The sequence below is a fragment of the Styela clava genome, chromosome 11 (genome assembly GCF_964204865.1).
Source record: "Styela clava chromosome 11, kaStyClav1.hap1.2, whole genome shotgun sequence".
Lineage (NCBI taxonomy): Eukaryota > Metazoa > Chordata > Ascidiacea > Stolidobranchia > Styelidae > Styela > Styela clava.
This window is the reverse complement of record NC_135260.1, coordinates 11,344,694-11,366,196: the sequence shown is the minus strand read 5'-3', so window position 1 is coordinate 11,366,196 and position 21,503 is coordinate 11,344,694. Positions and strand designations below refer to the sequence as shown.

The window sequence follows — 21,503 nt, the reverse complement described above, 5'->3', positions numbered from 1 at the left end:
GGATTGCTAGATATCAGTCGCTGCCTTTATCTAGATTTGTTCGAATCGAAAAGCACGAGTGAGTGTTATATTACTCATACAAAAAATTGTCTTCCCCCAATTTTGGGCTGACCACCCTCTTGCGACGACAAGCATATTCCTAACGCACCACAAGTAAATACAGTGTGGAACACATCCATTAAAATGACACACATACTGAGTAAAATATTGTAATTATTTAAATAAAAGATATTTTTATGATGATTAGAAAATTCATTATTAGAAACATTCGAAGTTCAATTATCAGAATCAGGAAGGTAGATCAACATTGTGCTTCAATACATGGGCCTTCCTGTACACTTCACGTAAAATCTGCAAATGTATAACAACAAAAATCATAATATAAAGTTTCCATAATTAGATGAATTGGAAACAGTGGGGAAAGAAAGGAAAATAAAAATTTACAGGATTTACATATTTATCCCAGGAGATAGAGAAGCCGATAAGACTGATCATATGACGGACCACGGCCTCTCATTCGGTTATCAGTCCATGTCCGATATGGTATTAGTTTGCTAGTTGTTTGTTTCAGATACATGGACTTGATGGTTCATAGGAGGACTTCATTCTATTGGAATTTAGCACAAATGATCACAACGGCAAAGTATTTTTTGCTAGCATGAAGCAATTGAAAATATTTAGTTTTATCCAACAGTACCCATACTCAAATGTCTTACTCATAAATGGCCGCTTTATACTGTGGACTTGAACAGATACCAGCTGAATGGGCAGAAAAAGGCAGAAAAAAAAAGTTCTTTCGCGTTTGGATGAGCGTTACAAACAAATACTCTGTGATAGTCAAGTCTTACTAGAATTATCAATTACGGCAAGTAAAAATACTATTAATACTATTTCTGGCACACAGACGAAACGAAAATAAATTTTCTTACTTGATAAGTAAAAGGAACTAGTTTCAATGAACTAGAATAAAACCTGACAAACCTTTATCGTATAATTGTTGAGATATGCGTCACAATTGTAACACCAGAAACTTAAATCAGAATGACTTAACACAACAGCATGTCCCGTTTCATTGAAATGATCCAACATGTGAGCATTAACAAATCTTCCACAAAACACCTGGAAGGATTGTAAAAATGGAATATCATATATGATAATTTGACCTTCAATAGTATTAGAGCAAAATTCAAATTTAAAATGCTTTTCTGAAGTCAAAAAGACCTGTTGGCATATAATTCATAAATAACAATATACAGGTAGGATAGGATTTACATATTTATCCCGGATGAGAGGAAAAACGATAGGACGGCTCAATCATATGGCGAACCACACCCTCTCGTCCGGTTACCAGTCCATGTCGGGCGTGGGATTAGTGAGCCAGTTGTTTATTTTCAGTTGCATGGACTTGTGATTCAAAAATACATATAATATTATTACCATCAACTAAAATTCAATGCTAGACAGAGATAGAAATACAGAAAAACTATCCAAAAAAAGAGACACAAGGAACACCAGCAAACAAGACAGATTTGCGATTTACAAATATTTATCCTTTTCTTTTATAATACATTTATTACTATAAAAGGTATTTTAGTAGCACAAGTGTTCCAATCAATGTAAAATGAATTTTCAATGTCACAACAATTGTTACCTCTGCACATTGCAAACAAGTCCAATTCTCAATAACATATTCACACATAGCACAGAATGTGTCCAGGTTTAATAAATCCACTGTTTTGGGGTTAACATGACCTGAAATATACAAAATGAAATGGAAATTTTATATCAATATTCAAGACATTCTTAAAGAAAAAATCTCTGAATTTCAAGCTGCACAGTGCTTTGCAAGCTACTCTCATGCTGGCTAAAAAAATGATGCAAATCTCAGAGGGTAGGCTCAATGTATGATGTAATATATATATCTAATTTACAAACTGTACATTTACTCAATGAGGTTTCGCAGGTTATAATTATATATTGAATTTTGTCAATTAATGATATTGTAAACGTTCAACATTTAGTAATTATTGCAATATTTCACTATACTTTATAGTATGAAATTTAAAATATGAAAAGAATTTCTGCAAAGTTATCCATTAATTCAGTTTAGTCAAAATCGAAAATTAATTGGTAGGCAGAATCAAGGGCACTCCAGAAGTGTATGTACCAATATGGAGCTAACAAATTTTGTTCGCCTACTTTTACATCAAGTTGTATAAAGGGACTGAAACCTTTGGGCAAGGGGTATATTCGCTAACAGAGACAGTCCCTGAACTCGTAATAGAACTAAAATATTCCCAGTTGAACCGGAAAGTTTAAGAAAAATCTGAATAAAATTATGGCCAAACCCTAGCCTGGTACATATACTATGTGAGTACCGCAGTCGAACAATGCTGATAAGAATGTCAATGAGCAAGACATGTTTACCTTCAACATGAGGGCAATTATCTTTAGGAACTGTATATCCACTTGCATGTTCAGGAAGTGTCGCTTGAGCTATAGCTATCATATCTTCCATACTCCTTTGAAAGAAAAATTAAATTTTAGTATGAAATATGGGATATTAAGTTTAATTAAGAAGCAGAAGCACTTACATCCCATCAATGTCAGTAAGACCCATTGCAGATAACACCATAGTAATCTCTTTCCTTGTTTTGTTATCAGTTGTTATCTCTATTTCTCCACCTACCGCACCAAGTTCATTATCTATATTTGGTTCGTTATATACTTTTTTAACCTCTGATAAGGAATCGAGATAACTTCCATCCATTTTTGCTGATGATGGATTTTCTTTGTCTTCTGTGTGGGGAGTAGCACTCGGTGTGTTAGGTGACTGCCCACCACCCAGCACACTGGTTGTACTATAGTAAGAATCATCTGAAAGGTTATCTGCATTATCAGTTCCAGTATCAGGTAAAGCATTTTTTAAATCATCCATAATGAATGCATTGCTATTTTCAGTTGTTTCATTATTAGATTTTATATTAAAGTCTGTTGAATCACCAGTTGGAGTAGAAAAAGTTAAATTTTCAGGTGATTTTATTGTAGATGAGCTGGAATTCAAATTCGGGGTATCTGGTCCATTCTCGTTTTTCTTTGAAGATTGCAATCTTGTACCTGTAATGAAAAACAAATACCAAGATTAAAAAGAAATAATGAAGGAAATGGGTTGATGAATCACCCAGAAAGGGACAATGACCGAAAATATATTGTTCATGATTGAGCCAGAATAGAAACAGAAACTTTCATTGGGTAAACACTGGAGAAACGAAAACACCATGGTCCTTGCAAAAATAGTGACAATAACAACTTACATATCATTAGCTACTTGTGCAGAGATTTCTGAGTGAAACCAAAAATACCAAAATACGGTTTCCAAAGGGTGTGCTGCGAAAGACAGGAAAGTTGCTAAGTGCGCCGCAAAAATTAACAGAATTGTGTTAAACATACCTAAAATATGATTGAATATTTTACATATTGTATTTAGCACTACCTGCTGCAATTTTGTGAGCAGTAGTTTATTTATCTGCTGAACCGAGTTTAGTGAACATGAGTGATTTTTTTAGCATTTCAAAGGAAAATCAGGCAGAGAAGAGAGAGAAGATTTGACCTTTATTCCTTAGGCCTACAATTCAATAGACCTTATTCAATAAAAACCCATCCTACACGCAAAAAGAAAAGTGATGTAAACAAAACAATTTTAACATTAGCTCTTATGGGGAATGTGATCACCAGAGCAGAAATTTGCATTTTTTGTAATTTTCTAGATATCTTTCATTGTGAGCAGTTTTGAGGATAGAGTATTTTTTAAATCTTTTTAGCATGATAAACATGGTCAAGATTTTTGATAATCATTCACTGAAATTTTAATGAGCGCGGTGTTTCCGATGACATCATTCTCACTATACCATGAAATTCTGCCAACGCGCCGTGCTCTGTGGGATATGCACTCCAACTGCTTGTGATAACAGAATACTAGAATACCGGTACCGGGACCACCACTGGCGTCCAACGAAAGACCTATTCTGGTTTTTATTGGATAGGTTTCAGCCTGCCTAGCCTATTGGTAAATCCAGCCCTGGTGATGGTCCCTACAGCAAATTTCTGGCCCTAATCACTCAGCAGATTGAAATAAATGGTTTTCAGCATTTATTAGCAAAGATAGATATTTGAATTAAACATATAGTTCAACTTGAAGCCTGTATAATGATATTATGAATATATGTTCCATTATTACTGCATTGTGAGAAGGCTTTCCACACTATCAAGTCTATAAGGTTTTAGCATCTTCCAATGTCTCAGATGGAAACTTCAGTCTTCATTTCTCAAATTCTTTATTTCTTTTCATTAATGCCATTAGCATTTGGAGCTTGACTGATTCCAATGTACCTTTTCCATTGTTGTTTAATGAAATATCCTAAACGTATTTATAAATTAACTGCTGTACTTGCTAAGTGTCCACTAAGTGAAAATCTACAAAAAAGGCAGTGGTTTTTATAATGGACTACGATTTTTTCCTATCCTATTCTAACTGTGAAACTTGATAGCGAACATGGGGGGCAGGGGGGAGCTGACTGTGATGGTCGTAAGCTATCGCTCCCCAGTCTATAACGAATAACTGTGTGTTTCGTATATAATTTTTATTGATTCAATGCTTGTATTATGGTTGACGAAATAAATCTCTCTCTCGTATTCAGTCATGTTTTTTAACCTTATTTTAATTTATTAATTTATTAACCGGTATTGTACCGTTATAGGTTGGAGATATTCATCTTTTTTGTATACCGGTATCGTACAACTTATCCTGCCTATTGGCAGGCTGGCCAACATTTTTGTTCGTAGGCCTATTCAATAAATAATTTAGTTTTCACCTGTTGTAGCCTTGGTACGGTACCGGTAGTTTAAATACCACGTCAGCATGCCTTCAGTAAATGATTGCTAGCTGTACAGGTACAAATGCGTAAAACCAGTAAACAAGCGTGATAGAAATGGTATGGGTTATAGATTGGTAATGTTAAACGCAGTTACCGTTCCCAGCGCATATCCCACAGAGCACGGTGCATTGGCAGAATCTCATGGTACAGTGAGAATGACGTCATCGGAAACACCGCGCTCATTAAAATTTTAATGAACGATTATCAAAAATCTTGACCATGTTTATCATGATAAAAATATCAAAAAAGATTTAAAAAATATTCTGTCCTCAAAACTGCCCACGTCTAGAATGAAAGATATCTAGAAAATTACAAAAAATGCAAATTTCTGCTGTGGTGATCACATTCCCCATAAGAGCTAATGTTAAAATTGTTTTGTTTACATCACTTTTCTTTTTGCGCGTAAGATGGGTTTTTAATGAATAAGGTCTATTTGTAGTCTATTTCATCACGATTTAATAAATCTGCTTACCATAACTGTGCCTTTTTTTTGAATTTTTGTCTTCCTCAACTTCTAACTTGTTAATGCTTTTCGTCAATTTCTCAATAGAAAGACGTTTTGCAACCTGAAGCAATTCATCAACTTTGTTTTTGTGACTTTCCAAGCAAGGCCAAAACGAAACAATATATTCCAGGACTTGTAGAATGCATGATAGACCTTAAAAAACGATTAATAAGAAATAACCTGAGGTTTTATTGAAAAACCAAACCAAGATCAAGATTCAAGCATGTTATAAAAACACTTCTGTTGGTGCCGTGCCATGTTTCATCAAATATGCACACTTGCATAAGAATGACTATATATAATTGCTTGATTCAATAATTCATACAGATGGCAAGGCAGATAACTAGTTACTAAATTTTAGGCACAATTTTGTCCATAGTTTTAGAGAAGTGTTCATTAATCAGATAGTAAATATGATAATGAATTTGAATTGATACAAATACAAGCTGAGATACATGAGAAAAAGTGATAAAATGAACTGCTTAATGCCAAATGTTGTGAGCAATATCTGCTTTACTGCTACTGACAAAAAGATAGGTCCCATCTCTACTACCTGAAATAATATCAGGGTAGCTAACTATTTACCTAACCACTAAACTGCATGTTTGAGAGCAGAACCATGAAATGCGAACCAGGAAGGAATCGAAACAGCAGCACTTGATGCACTTAGTTTAAACGCAAGTTCAAACACGCAAATGTAGAGAGCAGTCCATACTAGTAAAAATTGACAAAAAATTTATATGAATCTTTATCTATAAAGAACAGCTCAAACACATCTAGATGAACCGACATTTGAGGTTATAAGCAATACCTGGCGTATTTGGAGGTTTTAACCTTGGTGGAACATTGTATTTTAGATTCTCTATATCGGGGCTCCCAATCTTCCTTGTATCGCGAGGAAATTCAAGTAATGATTCAACACAAGCAAGCACACTGTCTGATACTGTTGTTAGATTGTATCCGCCCTCCAATACAATAACAACCTTCCCACCTGCCAACATCTAAAAAAATGTTGATTTTAAATTTGCTGTACGCCAATAATTAATATAACAAGAGAGCGATGTTCAAATATATGGACACAAAGTGGTACGGGTATGCTATCTGTCACAGTAGCCTATCAGTACCACATCTCAATTTTTCCACTACAAAAAGAAAAAAAAATACTGACATGATGATCAACAACAACACAATAACAAAACGATCCATAGGTCCACTTCGTGTCCAACAAGGAATATTGAGAGAATAATTTTTTATATGATATGATGCTTCGAATAACACCATGTACATACAGCCATCAATATATAAAACTATGTAAGAACTCAGAAGTTACGAACTTACGATTACTGAAAGCGCCAGAATGCTTTTACCGAATTTGTTACACAAATATTTTTTTAAATTCTTTTATTTATTCAAAATATACAGCTTGTGTTTGCTGTTATGGTCATCTACAAATGTGGGATAAACCTGTATGTTTTCAATTTTCTATTTTTTTATTGTCAGGATTGAATTTTCAAGTCAATTTTTTTTTGACTATCAGATCAAATGCCTTGAATGACAAATTTTTCGGATAAAAATATTCTAAATAATTCTCAAAATCAAAGCTTATTTTATTAGTGGTGGGCAATTTCTGACCAGTGACAATATTTTGTATGGCCCTAGAAAGCCTCAAGCCAACATAAATTTTTATAATTCTGTAAATTTATATTCATGTTGCCAAACTGCAAGGACTGTTGGCAATGATACATTTGTTGGAGTTCCCGTTCAATTTAAAATAAAATGAATTGCTTTGTGACCTATAAACCTCATTGGCAGCACATCGAAAAATGAGATAAAAGAATGAAAGGAATATTTTATGAGAAGACATTACTGACTTTTATGGGCCTTCCCTTACTGATGAAGTCTCCATGTATGAAGAAATTTAGAGGGTAATGTATTCCAATTTTAGCTAATGTATGTTTGAGCAAGAATATGATGTGATAGTTTTTATACTACAAAAAATTCAAAATTGCAATTCAATTACATTACTCTATCAATGCACTTATTAAAAAGTGTGGCCCACAGATAACTTCTCTGACCATGATGTGGCTTGCAAACCAAAAAATTGTCCACCCCTGGTATAGGATACAACAGACCTTAAATAATTAATTCACCAAGAACATGCATAGCCATAATAAAATGAACAAACCTGCAACCTATGTGACATATATCCAAACATGTTTGGAGTGACATGATATCCACCGAGGGGATCACCTTTACCAGAATCAAATCCAGATGATACCAAGACAAGATTTGGTTTAAATTCTTCTGCAATCGGCATCACAATCCTTTCAAATGCAGTATAATATTCAGAATTTCCCATTCTTGCTCCACCCCAAGGTATATTTATATTGAAACCAAGGCCCTTTCCATTTCCAACCTAAACAAATATGTAGGATCATTACCAAGGGTGTTGAGTCTGGGAAAATTATCCCAATTCTTCCACAAACTTTAACCCATTTAAAAAATACTAGTTCCGACTCAGAATCAGTGCTGGATATATAATACCAACCGCAATTTAATGACTCAAGGGCTATTGGACTGCCATATAGACCCTTAATGTTTGTGATATAAATTAATTTTAATATTAGTTATGTTGAACATGCTTGTATACTTCTTTTTCTTCAAGATTGAAAATAATTTATTGAAGCACATACCCTATCATAATTTGCATCTTCGGTTGATGGAAAAAATATCCCATTATCGTATCGATGGAAAGAAATATATAAAACAGAAGGATCATCATAAAACATATTCTGCGTACCGTTACCATGATGAACATCCCAATCCAAAATTAAAACTTTATACATTTCTGAAAATAAAAATGTGATAAAATGGCTATGGCATAGTCACAGTATATTTAATCCAGCTTTCAAGGTTCATTTCTTTTATTTAATCTTTTTGGTATATCAGCCCAAGGAACTGGACTCAAGACTCTGATATACCTATGAAGAATTCAAATTTTAAATAAAAATTTGAAATTAATATTCAAAATTACATTTTAACAGATTCAAGTTTTTGTATGAAGAATTAGAAACCTATGAATGTAAAAAAAATTATGAAACGATCTGGTATCTCCAGATTGACCAATTACGGTAAGCTTGGCTTCTGCTTTATTGAAGCGTCACCCGCCCTTGGCTCCCCAGTTTTGTGAGGTTAAACCGTAAAATATCACAATTTACCTTCGCTTTCTACTAATCTTTCATTTTTTGCTAATTTTTGTGCATGCCTTGCTGCTACAGCAACATTGTTGAAGAGACAGAATCCATAAGCTGTGTGTGTTTCTGCATGATGACCAGGTGGTCTGAGAAAACAATCGATTTAATATAATAATATTCTCCTGACCAGATTTTTTATGGTTGTGACGGCTAGGAAATGAGACATATAAGTATTTTAGTTTTCCATTTTAAATGTACACATACAAAAAAACGAAAAGGTAGCACAGCTGCCGGATGGCCAATTCGAATAAAGTATTTGAATGTATTGAATATCTGGTTATTCGAATATCGGAATTAGCTTTCATAAGAATATCGGATATTTGTGTGACGTCACACATTTTCGACGCCGCTTTCAAGACGTTTCCGTCGAATGAAAACATTCTCGATAGAAACTTTCGCGCGATCGTTTTCATCAGCGTGGGTGTTATTCAGGCCGTAAACGCCTTTACGTTTGTGTTATTTTCTTTAAAATGAAAATTTTCCACAAATTTGTTCCACGATAACGATGACAAATATTTTATTTTTGTACTTGTACGGGATTGTAAATACGGTGGCGAGTTTCGAAGACAACGCAAATTTTTTGATTGAAAAGCGGCAATTTAAAATACTGAAAATAAAACCGTGAACAAAATAGGTTTTATTGAGGCCAGCGACAGTTTGAAAAATGTTTTTCTAGGCAGTAAAAATCGCAAACTCCCGTGTGCCTCTGGCACATATTATGTTTGGTCCGCGTTTAGAAACATATCGTCACTAATCCATTACTTTAATTAAAATACCGTCAAAAAAAATCGTATTAACATTATACAGGGTTTGAAACGCGACTTTTTCCCGGGTTGTGAGGACGTAAATATAATATAATTAATCTGAATCAATTTTTATTGTGCTAAAATAATTGTACTCCGAGATTTTACAGCAGATTTATGGATTTTTCGAACAGCTTTATCTTAAATATTATCGAAGTGGCAGTATTTCGATTGAGCGGACTCAAATTTGCCGAATTCGCAAAATACGGATCAAAACAATATGTAATCGGGCACTTTACCACACATTTTTTTTTTTATGTCCTCGGATGGCCATGGTATATTAGAGTGGTGAGGCAACCGAAGGTTAAATTGAAGACAATTAAATTAATAAAGCAAGACATTTTAAATATGCCCGTATCGGTCACGAATTCATCACTTTGTTGTTATATTATTCGTTGTAAAAGTCAGCTCTTTTAACAGGTGGAGTAATCGCGGCGATGAATATGTATTTTTGATTTACTGCTAAGCTTTATATGTATATTCATTGTTTGAAATGAAGTTGTAATCTACAGGATTTTATATCAGTTATTGAGATTTTTCTAACGGCGATAACGAGTTGGCAAGATTGCAAAAATACGTATTAAAATTAAATACATCAGGCAGTTTATCTCCTACAAAGATATTTTAGAATCTGGTAAATGTCATGGATTGAATATTTTACCGTGACAGGATGATCATTATACGCTGAAAAGACGGATCTTTTAACGAGGGCGGAATCGCGGTGGCTGTTACAAGCGGCAATGGGAATTTCCGATTTTGAAAATCCTGGCTACACGCCTGGCAACTTATTGCTAATTTCAGACATATGCACACATAATAACAATATGGTTCACATAAATTAATATACAAAGATACTGGTAGGTTGTAGAATATTCTAGGCTTAAATATTTAAATTTGTGAAGGCATATTGGATATTCGATTGTTGTTGCTTGCTTCAGTTGCCTGTATTGACAATGAATTTTATTACTCCCAGAAAATATACTCAAATATACTCAATAAGTAGTATTTTTGTCAATAGACTTGACTATTATCGTAATATTATGGAGCCAATGATAGAAAGCGCCGGACAACTCCTTGGCTATCTTTTCATATGGTCATTTGTACAAAGTGTACAATTTTAATAAACTGACTGTGTCACAAGTTGCTATTATTTTTATTGATATCTATAAACTATAAATTACTTTGTGTACATATACTGTTGGTTTGTGGCTTTATACTGATATTTCTATTGAAGCTTATTTCTTATTTTACTGGGCTTTAATAAATTTTGATTTTAGAATGTATTCGGAATTCCAGATTCGAAAACATTATTTTAGAATGTATTCGGAATAGTTTAGTATTCGGAAATGGCCATCCCTGTTGCGGCTGTTTGGGCGCCGGCTGGTGGTTTGGCATAACCGTTTGGGCATCATCTGATTTGGTATTGAAATGAAAAAACAGGGCCCGGAAAATGGGAACAACTGTATTGCCCCTTAATTAGGCAGATTTATTTGACACCAAAAGGGCTGAGGCCAAATCATCTGGGGGCCAAAATATACCTTATCCAACAAAAACACAACACACACATGTAAAACACTTTTATCAGATCAAACTATAAATGTACTTCAATGCTACAATGGTCTGTGATCCCCAAAACCCAAATCAGAATTAATATATGGAATGAAAATAGTCAGGATGTTTACCTAAAGTTTAATTATAAAGTATACATAATATCAATTGTATTTACCGGTAGTATTATTATTACCCTCAAAATAATTTCCGTATAATAAAATTACCTCACTAGGGCAAATCCAGAAGTCAGTGATCCTTTGACAACCTCATCCACAATAGCTAGTGTACATCCACAACTAACCAGAGCACACATATATGACTCTTTACATAAATAAATAGAATTATATCTTTCTTGTTTTTCTTCAAAATCCTCCACCGACTCTATATTTGCAGTTGATGCTATATCATCGACATGATCTAAATATTAATAAAAATAAAGTGATCAAAAAAGTATTCGTTTATAAGACGGCTTAATACTTTCGGTGCTCTGTAGAACCTGATACGTAAAGAGATACTATTTTGAAGAGCCCATAATTTTTCGCGTTTGGCATTGGCTACCAATTTGCAGTTAGAACCACGAGACTACAATGCCCATGTTTTCATGCTAATACGAGTTTTTCAAGCTTGTCCTAATTACAGATATTTAAAACAGCAAAAAATAATCATAAGGAGAACCTAATATTTGATATAGGTATATACAGGGATGGCCAATACCGAATAGTTCACTATTTCGAATACATTCGAAATTATTTTTTTCGAATATGAAATTTCGAATACTTCGAAAATAAAATCCACTAATTGAAGCTTATCTAAATGTATGTAGGAATTTCCATACAATAAGCAATGGAATAACTGCTATCTACAAGTTACAACCTAGCTATATTACCAGGCATTTCATATTTGCAGATTATTGCAGCATATATTTTATATACCATGAGTCATGTTAACAGAATTAAATTAATACGACAATAGTGGTATCGATGATGGATTTGAATATTTGCGCAACACAAAATCACCCTAGTAAAACGGCCATACTTTTAAATACCAACCATTATCCAAATTATTTGTGAAAAGCGGGATAAAGTATGAGGTATTTTTCCGACTTGTGACAATTTTTTCGTGAGTACAAAAATACGAATCAAAAATTAATTATATTTGGGAACTTTACCACACATTTTAAGTCCGCAGATCGCCGTTGTATGTTTGAGTAATAATACTTTTATTATTTCATAAATTTGAAAATAGGAATCAAAAACTATTTATAATCGGGTAGTTTACCACACATTGTAAGTCCACAGATCGCCGTTGTATTTTGTAAATACGAAAATAGGAATCAAAAATTAATATTAATCACGAGTTTGCCACACAATTTATGTCCACAGATTGCCGTGATATTGTGCCGAATATAATTAGTTTTGATTCTTATTTTCGAACTCACGAAAAATTGTCACAAGTCGGAAAAAGAATTTATATTTTATCCCGCTCTTGGGAACTAATTTGTATAATGGTTGCCATTGGTTTGTATTTAAAAGTATGGACTTTTTACTAGGATGATTTTGTGCTGCGCAAAATATTCGAATCCATGACCGATACCACTACTTAAAATGCCTTACCGTGTTAATTTAATTCTATTATCATAACTCAAATGTTGGTAAATCGGACAGTTTACCACACATTTGAAGGCCACAGATCGCCGTTGCATTTTAGAATTATTAGTTTTATTATTTTGTAAACACGAATCCGAAATTAGTTATAATTGGGCAGTTTACCACGTATTTCATGTCCACAAATACCCGTTGTATTTGGCATTAATACTTTCATTATTTTATCAATATGAAAATAGGAATCAATATTTAATAATATCGGTCAGTTTACTACACATTTTATGTCCACAGATTGTCGATACAACCATGAGTTACGTTGAACAGAATTAAATTAATACGGCATGACATTTTAAATGCTGGTACCAGTCATGGATTGGATTATTTTGCGCAACAAAAAATCATCCTGGAAAGGATCGATACTTTTAACTATCGTTATCAGAATTATTTGCCTAAAATTATTTTCTAATAAATCGACTTGTTTTTCCAACTTGTGACAATTTATTGGATATCGTAACAATTACGGCTATAAATACCGTATTTCCCGGCTAAAGAGTCCACATGGCAAATAGGACGATGTCTATTTTTAGCACCCAAAAAAGGGGTTTTTCCCTATAGGCCTCCAATAAGACGGGTAGAAAAATTCGCTAATAATTTTATATGTTTAGAACCAGATCATGTTAGTTTGGTAGAATCATACTCACAGAATTAACTATTTTTAACAATTGAGCGGTAAATTTAAGTTGTAAAGCGCCAATCATTTTTCACAACCTATTAACCCGAATGTTGAAATAATTTTGGAATGTGATAAGTACTACACTGTACGTCCACGGGTTATTTCACAGCTGTGTTTTCCTGTCCATGTCGTGTTTTGCTGAATCGGCAAAACGAAAGGGTCACAAATCACTTTATCTCGGTGGCCGTGTTTCTCTTTAAAGTAACGATAACCAGCCTGCGATTAAATATCATGATTGGCAGACCCTAAGACCCAAATATAAGGTTACACAAATCATGCTTGAGAAGACTCATGCGAATAAAAAGCAGGCCACATAGAAATAAAAGAAACATACTTTCTCAATTTTTCGACGTAATGGAAATGAATTTGTAAATTAAAAGCCTCGTACACGAATGTCGGCAATGTCCACCCACGCAAACGTGCAAATGTGTCGCAACACTATGCGACCAGGGGCGGACACCCGGGGGGGCGAGGGGGGGCGGTCGCCCCCCCAATAATTTCGCAAAATTTTTTTATACATGTTGTTTCCGCCTTACAAAATTATCATTTCCGAAAAGTGCGATAGTCAAGCGCAATTAAACCGTTAATAGTCACCGATATTATAACTGTTTTCTCACAATAATGTGGACCAGGGCGTCTTCGGAGCACCTCACATTTTCGTGAAACATGCGCGCCCGCACGGGTAATACTCCGTCTTCAAACGCACCGCCGATCACGCGCCACGGTTTTGCACAACTAATTCATTTTTGTACAATTTAATATGATTTTCTCATTGTCAAAATCTTTCAATAGTGTTATTGTTGGCACTTGCGAGAGAAGTGAAAGAGGCAAACTGTGTTTCATTACAACAACTAATTATTATCGCTAAAAAATTAACTAGATCTAAAGTTGTTATAAACAATTTTCACCGCTGGACGTATCTTTTCACGTTATGGATTTCGTGCAAGGCCCAGCATAATTTGCGGGCAAAGATCAAAGCATTTACTATGTCGAAAAGTTGGAAAGCGGCAATATAAAATACTAAAAATAAAACTGTAAATAATATAGGTTTTGTTGAGGCCCGCGACAGTCTAAAAACGCTTTTCTAGGCATCGAAAATCGCAAAATTTCACAAATTATGTTTGCTTGACCTTTAAAAACATTTCGTCACTAAAATCGAAACACGGTCAATTGTGAGCGGGATTTGCCTTTTTATCCATTACTTTTAAATTGACGTCGAAAATTTTCGTGTTAACATTAAACAAAGCTGACAACGCGACTTTTCCCCGGTTTGTGATGATATATAAGATAATTAAAGTATTTTCGATCACTTTTTGTATTTATTTATGTATTTTTATTCTACTGAAATAACTTTTACTACGTGAGAATTGACAAAAAATTTATGGATTTTTCGAAAGGTTTTATCTTTAAAAATAATCGGAGTGACAACATTGCGATTGGTGCCAGTGTTACAAGTAAATCTCAAATTTATCGAATTCGCAAAATAGCAAAAATACGGATCAAAACAATATATAGACGGGCAGTTTACCACACATTTTTATGTCCGCGGATTGCCGTCGTGTGTTAGAATGGCTCTTGTTTTGTCGACTCAACCGTAGTTTAAATTGAAGACAATTAAAATAATAAATCAAGACATTTTGAATATGCCCGTATCGGTCTTTGATTGATTACTTTGCACAAGTGAAAAATCATTTTTCGTTGATAAAGTCGGCTCTTTTAACAAGTGGCGTAATCGCGGCGACTGTTCCGCGTGGATTTCGAAGCGGTGAATTTGTATTTTTGATTTACTAGTATACTTTATAATTATTTTCATTGTATGAAGTAAAATTGTACTATATGGGATTTTATATCAGATATCGAGATTTTTGTAACGGCGATAACGAGTCCGGAAGATTGCAAAAATACGTATCAAAATTAAATACACCAGGCAGCTTATCTCATATTTTTATTTCCCCATATCGCCGTGGTACTGTAGTTTAGTAATATTTTTATTTTGACCTAAGAAGTCGCAACCGCGAGTTACGCTGCACACAATTAAATTAATATGTAAGGACATTTTAGAATCTCGTGGCTGTCATGGATCGACAGAAAAAACATTATACGCTTAAATAGGCGGCTCTTTTAACTAGCGCGTAATCGCGGTGCTTGTTGCAGACGGCAATGGGAAGTTCCGACCTCAAATTTGTTATTTTCTGTTTGTTAGCAAGAGCCGTGGGCTAATTCTCGCGGAATTCAAGAAATTGGTTCAGTGACGCGCAAGTTCCGTGTCCGAGCAAAGCAGCCTAGGTAATCGATATATGAGTAGCAAAATGACATGCTAATACTTAGAGAATGACATCGACAGGTTATTGTTACGTGACGATACACGGCGCGGTGTTTTTCGGTAGGCGATCCAAGTTCGCCCCCCCAAAATTATGGAAAGTGTCCGCCCCTGTATGCGACGTACGGTCGCACAGAATATAAACAATCAAAGTGCCGATTTAAAAAGTCGTTTAAAGATTCCCGTAAAACGAAACACCACGTTTACGGCGAAAAGTGGCTACTATTCGGAATTATTCGAAAATCAGCCGAAAAGGTATTCGAATACCTTGATATTCGAATACATTCGAATATTCGATTCGTTTTGGACAACCCTGGGTATATATAATAGAACAGATGAAACAGTTTTTTGAAAAAATAAAATGATCAATATTAAAATGAATTTTAGAAATCAGGATTTTTGGAGAATGGTAATTGTAATTGACATTCTTACAACTTGGTATCAAGTAAATTTTACCTTTTTTAATTTTGGATAATATCCAATGCTTAATTTGTTTAAAAAGCTAATCAAATCGTGTGACTTAGAAAACAGCAAAATAGATTGGTACTCTATTTAAGGAGAAGTTTTTTCTTTAACTCTCAAAACTCCAAAAAATATATTCTATAAATAAAAGAAAGAACTACAATGCTAGATGACATAAGTATAAATACACATCAAATACCTCCTTGATGCACCAATAATAATTCATCTTTTGTAGCTTCCCTTCCTGGGATTAAATATACACGATCCAGTATAGCTGCACCGCATAATCTAGAAAAAATATCAACCTATTTATTTGTTCAATTATAAAAAGAAACTAACTTTCTTTGAGGAATATTTTCACCAAAAATTTCATTTACTAAAGCTTTGGTTATAGAAGATTCCTCCAATGTTTTGAAACTTGCATATCCAAGAATCACCATCTATAATGAAGAATTAAGATGTAGGATACAGTTTTATAGAATAATTATGATAGGATAGGATTTACATCTTTATCCCATGGGGGGTGTAAAGCCGATAAGACGTCTTAATCAAGTAGCGAACCACGGCCTTCTGTCCGGTTACCAGTCCTTGTCAGGTATGGGATTAATTTATCCCATTATTTGTTTCAGATGCATAGACTTGATGGTTTAGGGAGTTGTAACTGACCAGCAGATATGCAAATCACCCTCTGACAGCGTGGAAAATCCTCTCGCACATAATTACCCCCAACATGCGAACCTAAGTAGGGTAATCAGAGGTGCGATGGGGAGAGCATTCGTGAAGCCTAGCACAATGCGCCACACCGCCTATCCTACTACGAACTAAAAAACATATGGAAAAAGAAAATATTGAGGTTTTCTGCAAAAGACTTAAAAATGAATGGTATAGTCACAGAAGCTTTTGAATAAATCAAGATGAATTAATTGATCAATGGCTGTAATTACAATTTTTCTACCTTAATAGAAACCAACATCAAACGATATCAAGCATTCACCTTTCAAGCGGCCTTGAAATTCGTTCTGGTCTTTCTGGATGTTTTCTTCTATAATCTAATGTCTTTGATGCTTTGTGTTGCATCATCCGAGAATCAAAGACTAAACCAACATGTTTTCCACTCTCTGAAGGTTTGGCAATATCATAATTCAATTTTGGTATTCTTACTTCTTTTGGAGATTTTATTGATGGCGAAATTGCCTGAAATATTTTGAACAACAAATAAGAAGATGGGTAGCCTACCTATAATATTCAACTTCTCATTAAAAGAATATGTGATAAATAAAGAATGGCTCTGGTCTACTATATTCTTGTTTTTTGTTTCTTGGGATTAGTGGATGTCAAATCATAATGACAATCGTATATGGACTGGACCATATCACGGGAATAAAACAAGGGTGCTCCCGAAGTATGCGAACCAAGATGGCGGACAACGGAACGTAACATGGGTAACAGGTTAGGGTTAGGCGATAATTTTTTTCCAATTTTCCCTATTTTAATCTTATTATCAGTTCGAAGACTAGCCAAGAGCCTCCCGCAGTATTTATATCTAAAATTATGGCCTAATCTTAACCTAGTTCACATATTACATTCCGATGTCCGCCATCTTGGTTCGCATACTTCGGGAGCCCCAAAACAAGTACTAAAATATTTAAATATAAAACAACAATGAGAATATTTTTGTTTTAGAAATTACTTTCATTGTTCAATTCATATCACAGAAAAATAATAATTGGGGCGTGACCACGAAATGCCGAAATGTTTCTTAGCCACTTATTAATGTGAGCTGCTCACTTTTATACAGAATAATAATATAGTACTTATCATTTTATAAAATATTTTTTATGCTTCGAAAATTTTTAATTTTTTCAACACCTTATTTGGGGCCCACTTAGCTATATACACCATACAGCCATATAATACAAAAGTAATAAAACATTGCATAAAAACAAGAATGTAAAGGCATAGGGTCTCTGTAATTTTCCTTCATTCAGTCATTGTGTGTATCTTAGGACGGTAGGAATAATTGCTCAACAAACCAGGGAATTAAAGTCTTCTTCCATTTCCTGTTCACGTTTTGCCTTGGCCCTTTTTCCCTCCTTCATGATTGCCTGAAGATTACGGAATTTTACAAAGGTTTCATTCTTTAAATCCACAGAAATTGAAGTAGGAGTTGAAGAATTTGATGTGCTGTTGCTTTCTTCGTCCATTTTACGAGATCTGGTATTTTCATATGGCGAATCCGACATTTTATCACTAACCTGGAAGCTGCAGTTTATAAGTATAGGTACAATATAAGTTTATTTCGACTCCATAATCAGCATAACAATAAAATGATTGGTAAAACAAAAAAACAAAAAGTGATTATGATATCAGGAGAGCAAACAAAACCTTGGACAAGGTTTAAAACATACAGAATGCATATATACAGATATAAGATGGAAGGTTTTGCCAAGAGCTGAAGAGGAAGTGGTACGTCTGTACTCACATAAAATAAATGAATTATTTCACACACACTCTCATGCACCCACAAACACAACCGTAAAAAAATTATAAAGTAAGAAGAACGATATAAATTACACACTGGTAGTAAACAAAAGTAATGAAAAAATGAAATAAACATATAAATAAAAATTACTAGCAACACCATAGAATGCTTATAATTATATACTGAATCAAACCATGGTACCGGTATTTATCAAACCTCCGACTTCAATTATTTAAAACTGGCTTATGTTAATGATGTAAAAAACACGACCATATTATGCCAGTCCGCACTCCGCAGCAAAACACATTCTGATTTCTGATATTGCGAAGGACAGTACGGTACCGCTTTTCGTCTCCTCTACACTACAGGTCTACTTTAACCAACAGACAGCTGATATATTTTCCTAAATGTACACAACTCTCACAAGCATCTATAATCAGTTACTTTTATTTTTGTTCTTATCTATTATTATTTTTTTTTATCTATTATTTTATCGTCTATTGCCGATTATGGAATCGAAATAAACTTATACTTATAAAAAACATTGCCCATCCCAAGCGCGCTCATTAATCTGCGCTTTTTCACAGGTTTGAATCCCGTGGGCGCTCAGCAGCTCGCTACTGCACTATGTGGGACAGGGGTGCTGGGTCCCTCCGCCACTTTGTAGTTAGGATAGGATTTACATATTTATCCCGGGGGAGAGGAAAGCCGATAAGACGGCTTATCCATATGGCGAACCACGGCGAGGAGTCCAGCAATCCTCTCGCACATAACCATCCCTGCATGGGATTCGAACCTGCGAACCCACGCAGAGTAATTAGAGGTGCGGTGGCGAGCGTATTCCTAACGCTTAGCCCGTTGAGCCACAAACTTCAAAACCTTTTTCATTATATTTTTAGTTTTGTAGATTAAAATTTATTGTTCAGGCCATAAAAAGTACCTAACGATTACGAATAAACCGCGCTTGTTAAATCATTAAATTTTAACATTATCGGCACCCAGGGATAAATATGAAAATCCCAGCGTCTGTAAAAATGCTGTGGAGGGCGAACGTGTTATACTTGTGATTACTGCAGAAAAAGCTTCCCGGCTGCTGCGTCCGATGACCACTCAAGATTGATTTTTAAACAAACACACTGTTGAAACGTTCTTTTAATAATAATAACAAGAGAGCTATGCTCAAATATATGGACACGTAGCGCCACCCAATGGCAATAATTTTGATGACGTCATAGCAACAAAAAAAAGTAACAGCCTTCTGAAGAAAATTTTTATCTTTAACCACTGAAAATTTCAAAGCAATTGGTCCAGTAATCAAAGAGAAAAGCGACTTTTTAAAAACGTGTCAAAGAACAACATAATATTGAAACGATCGTTATGTCCATTTCGTGTCCAATAAGTCGTGTAAATCAGTGGTTTCCCACCTTTCCACCCTGTTTTGTGATGCAATAGTGAAGTTCACTCCAGCCTTTTACAGATGGCTAAAATATAGACCAGGGTGGTCCAAGATTGGCGACTCAGCGGGCCACAAAATTACTTTTGCATTGTTCGCGGGCCACAATAGTGCCAAGAACTTCGCTAGTTACCTCAGCAAGCCATAACACTAGTCAATTCAGTGACATTAGTGATGCAACAATATGTCAAAAGATTTTTTGGTTAATTTTATGACGAAACAATACGAAATGCAATTTTTTGATTCCTCTCCGATTGCGACGCGGGCCAAAGAGAATGACGCGGCAGGCCACATGTGGCCCGCGGGCCTGGGTTTGGACCACCCTGAATAGACAGATTACAGTTGAAAAAGTTGTTATTATATGCTCTGGGAGATGTCAGTTGCCACTCAGCAAAAAATATAAAAATCGTTAAAGCGCATATGCATTATTTATACTGCTCTATTATCCGGTTAACAGTCACAATAATATCCGGTTAACCGCTATCCGGATAATCCAACCCTACTTGGCACCAGGCTGCTGTGCATCTCCCAGAAAATATCTCAGCGTCTTGTGTCCACCTGCAGGGTCGCAACAAGTTCATATCTCGCTGGGTGTCAAGGTGAAGCTCTGGAATATTATACTGTTCTTGACAGTTTTCTGGCCTAAACAAAGAAATATTCATATCATAACCTTTTATTTACAGGGACTGTCATAGCTCTTCCATGTCCTGTGGTAATGATCTATTCTTCTCCGTCCAATTTCAACGTGAATTGAAATACCAAGTGATCCGAGTCACTTCTCTTTAACCACTGAAAATTTCGAAGCGAACAACAACAGCATAATATTGAAACGATCGTTATGTCCACTAAAGTGTCCAAAAAACATGCAGGACGGAAAAAGCACGCATGCGGATTTTCAGGTTTCTGAATCTTACGAGATTCGACAGAGCGCTTTCGCGATGGATTTGGCGCCAAGACGTCTCCGGGCCATTAATATCGCACTTATCAAACAGCAATATGACGGCGGAGAAGAAATTGCGTAATAAACCAACGTAACTTCGTCTTATTAACCAAGAAAATCATGCAGAACGGGAAAACACGCATGCTGATTTCCAGGTTTCTGAATCTTGCGAGATTTGACGGAGCGCTTTCGCGATGAATCGGAACCAAAACAGCGAAAAGTGTGATTACTCGGCGCCAAGACGTCGCCGAGCCATTATTAATACCACACTTATCAACCAGCAATATGACGGCGGAAGAGAAATTGCGTAATAGACCAACGTAACTTCGTCTTCGGTAAAATGATTGAGGCGGCAGAAAAACAACAGAATAAAATTACCCGCGGAACCACTGGTGTAAATGACATCAGAAATATAACTGCAAACATGCCACCAATAAGCGCTTTCAATATTGGACGTCTCAC

General features: G+C 35.1%; 1 protein-coding gene and 1 long non-coding RNA gene across 2 annotated transcripts in view; one reads left to right on the top strand and one right to left on the bottom strand.

Annotated features, from left to right (window-relative positions):
* The window catches only part of LOC120347565 (uncharacterized), a 212,880-nt gene that overhangs the window by 96,330 nt on the left and 95,047 nt on the right, over nucleotides 1–21,503 (top strand). The window lies entirely within an intron of this gene.
* On the bottom strand, nucleotides 196–18,451 carry LOC120347591 (protein deacetylase HDAC6-like). Its single transcript, XM_039417632.2, has 14 exons — nucleotides 18,200–18,451; nucleotides 17,161–17,360; nucleotides 16,366–16,454; nucleotides 11,272–11,464; nucleotides 8,658–8,779; nucleotides 8,133–8,287; nucleotides 7,625–7,855; nucleotides 6,251–6,440; nucleotides 5,407–5,592; nucleotides 2,595–3,117; nucleotides 2,428–2,522; nucleotides 1,652–1,752; nucleotides 982–1,119; nucleotides 196–351 (listed from the first exon to the last, which is right to left on the bottom strand). Exons 1-14 carry the CDS (start codon nucleotides 18,407–18,409, stop codon nucleotides 289–291), a joined length of 2,496 nt encoding a protein of 831 aa, XP_039273566.2. The 5' UTR covers nucleotides 18,410–18,451; the 3' UTR covers nucleotides 196–288.

Excerpts from the sequence above, each read along its gene's own strand:
- LOC120347591 (XM_039417632.2), bottom strand. The coding sequence starts at position 18,409 with ATGTCGGATTCGCCATATGAAAATACCAGATCTCGTAAAATGGACGAA. Across the intron at positions 17,361-18,199 it reads AAGAAGACTTTAATTCCCTG|GCAATTTCGCCATCAATAAA; the intron begins GTTTGTTGAGCA and ends AAAATATTTCAG. Across the intron at positions 8,780-11,271 it reads TCTGGATTTGCCCTAGTGAG|ACCACCTGGTCATCATGCAG; the intron begins GTAATTTTATTA and ends TTGTTTTCTCAG.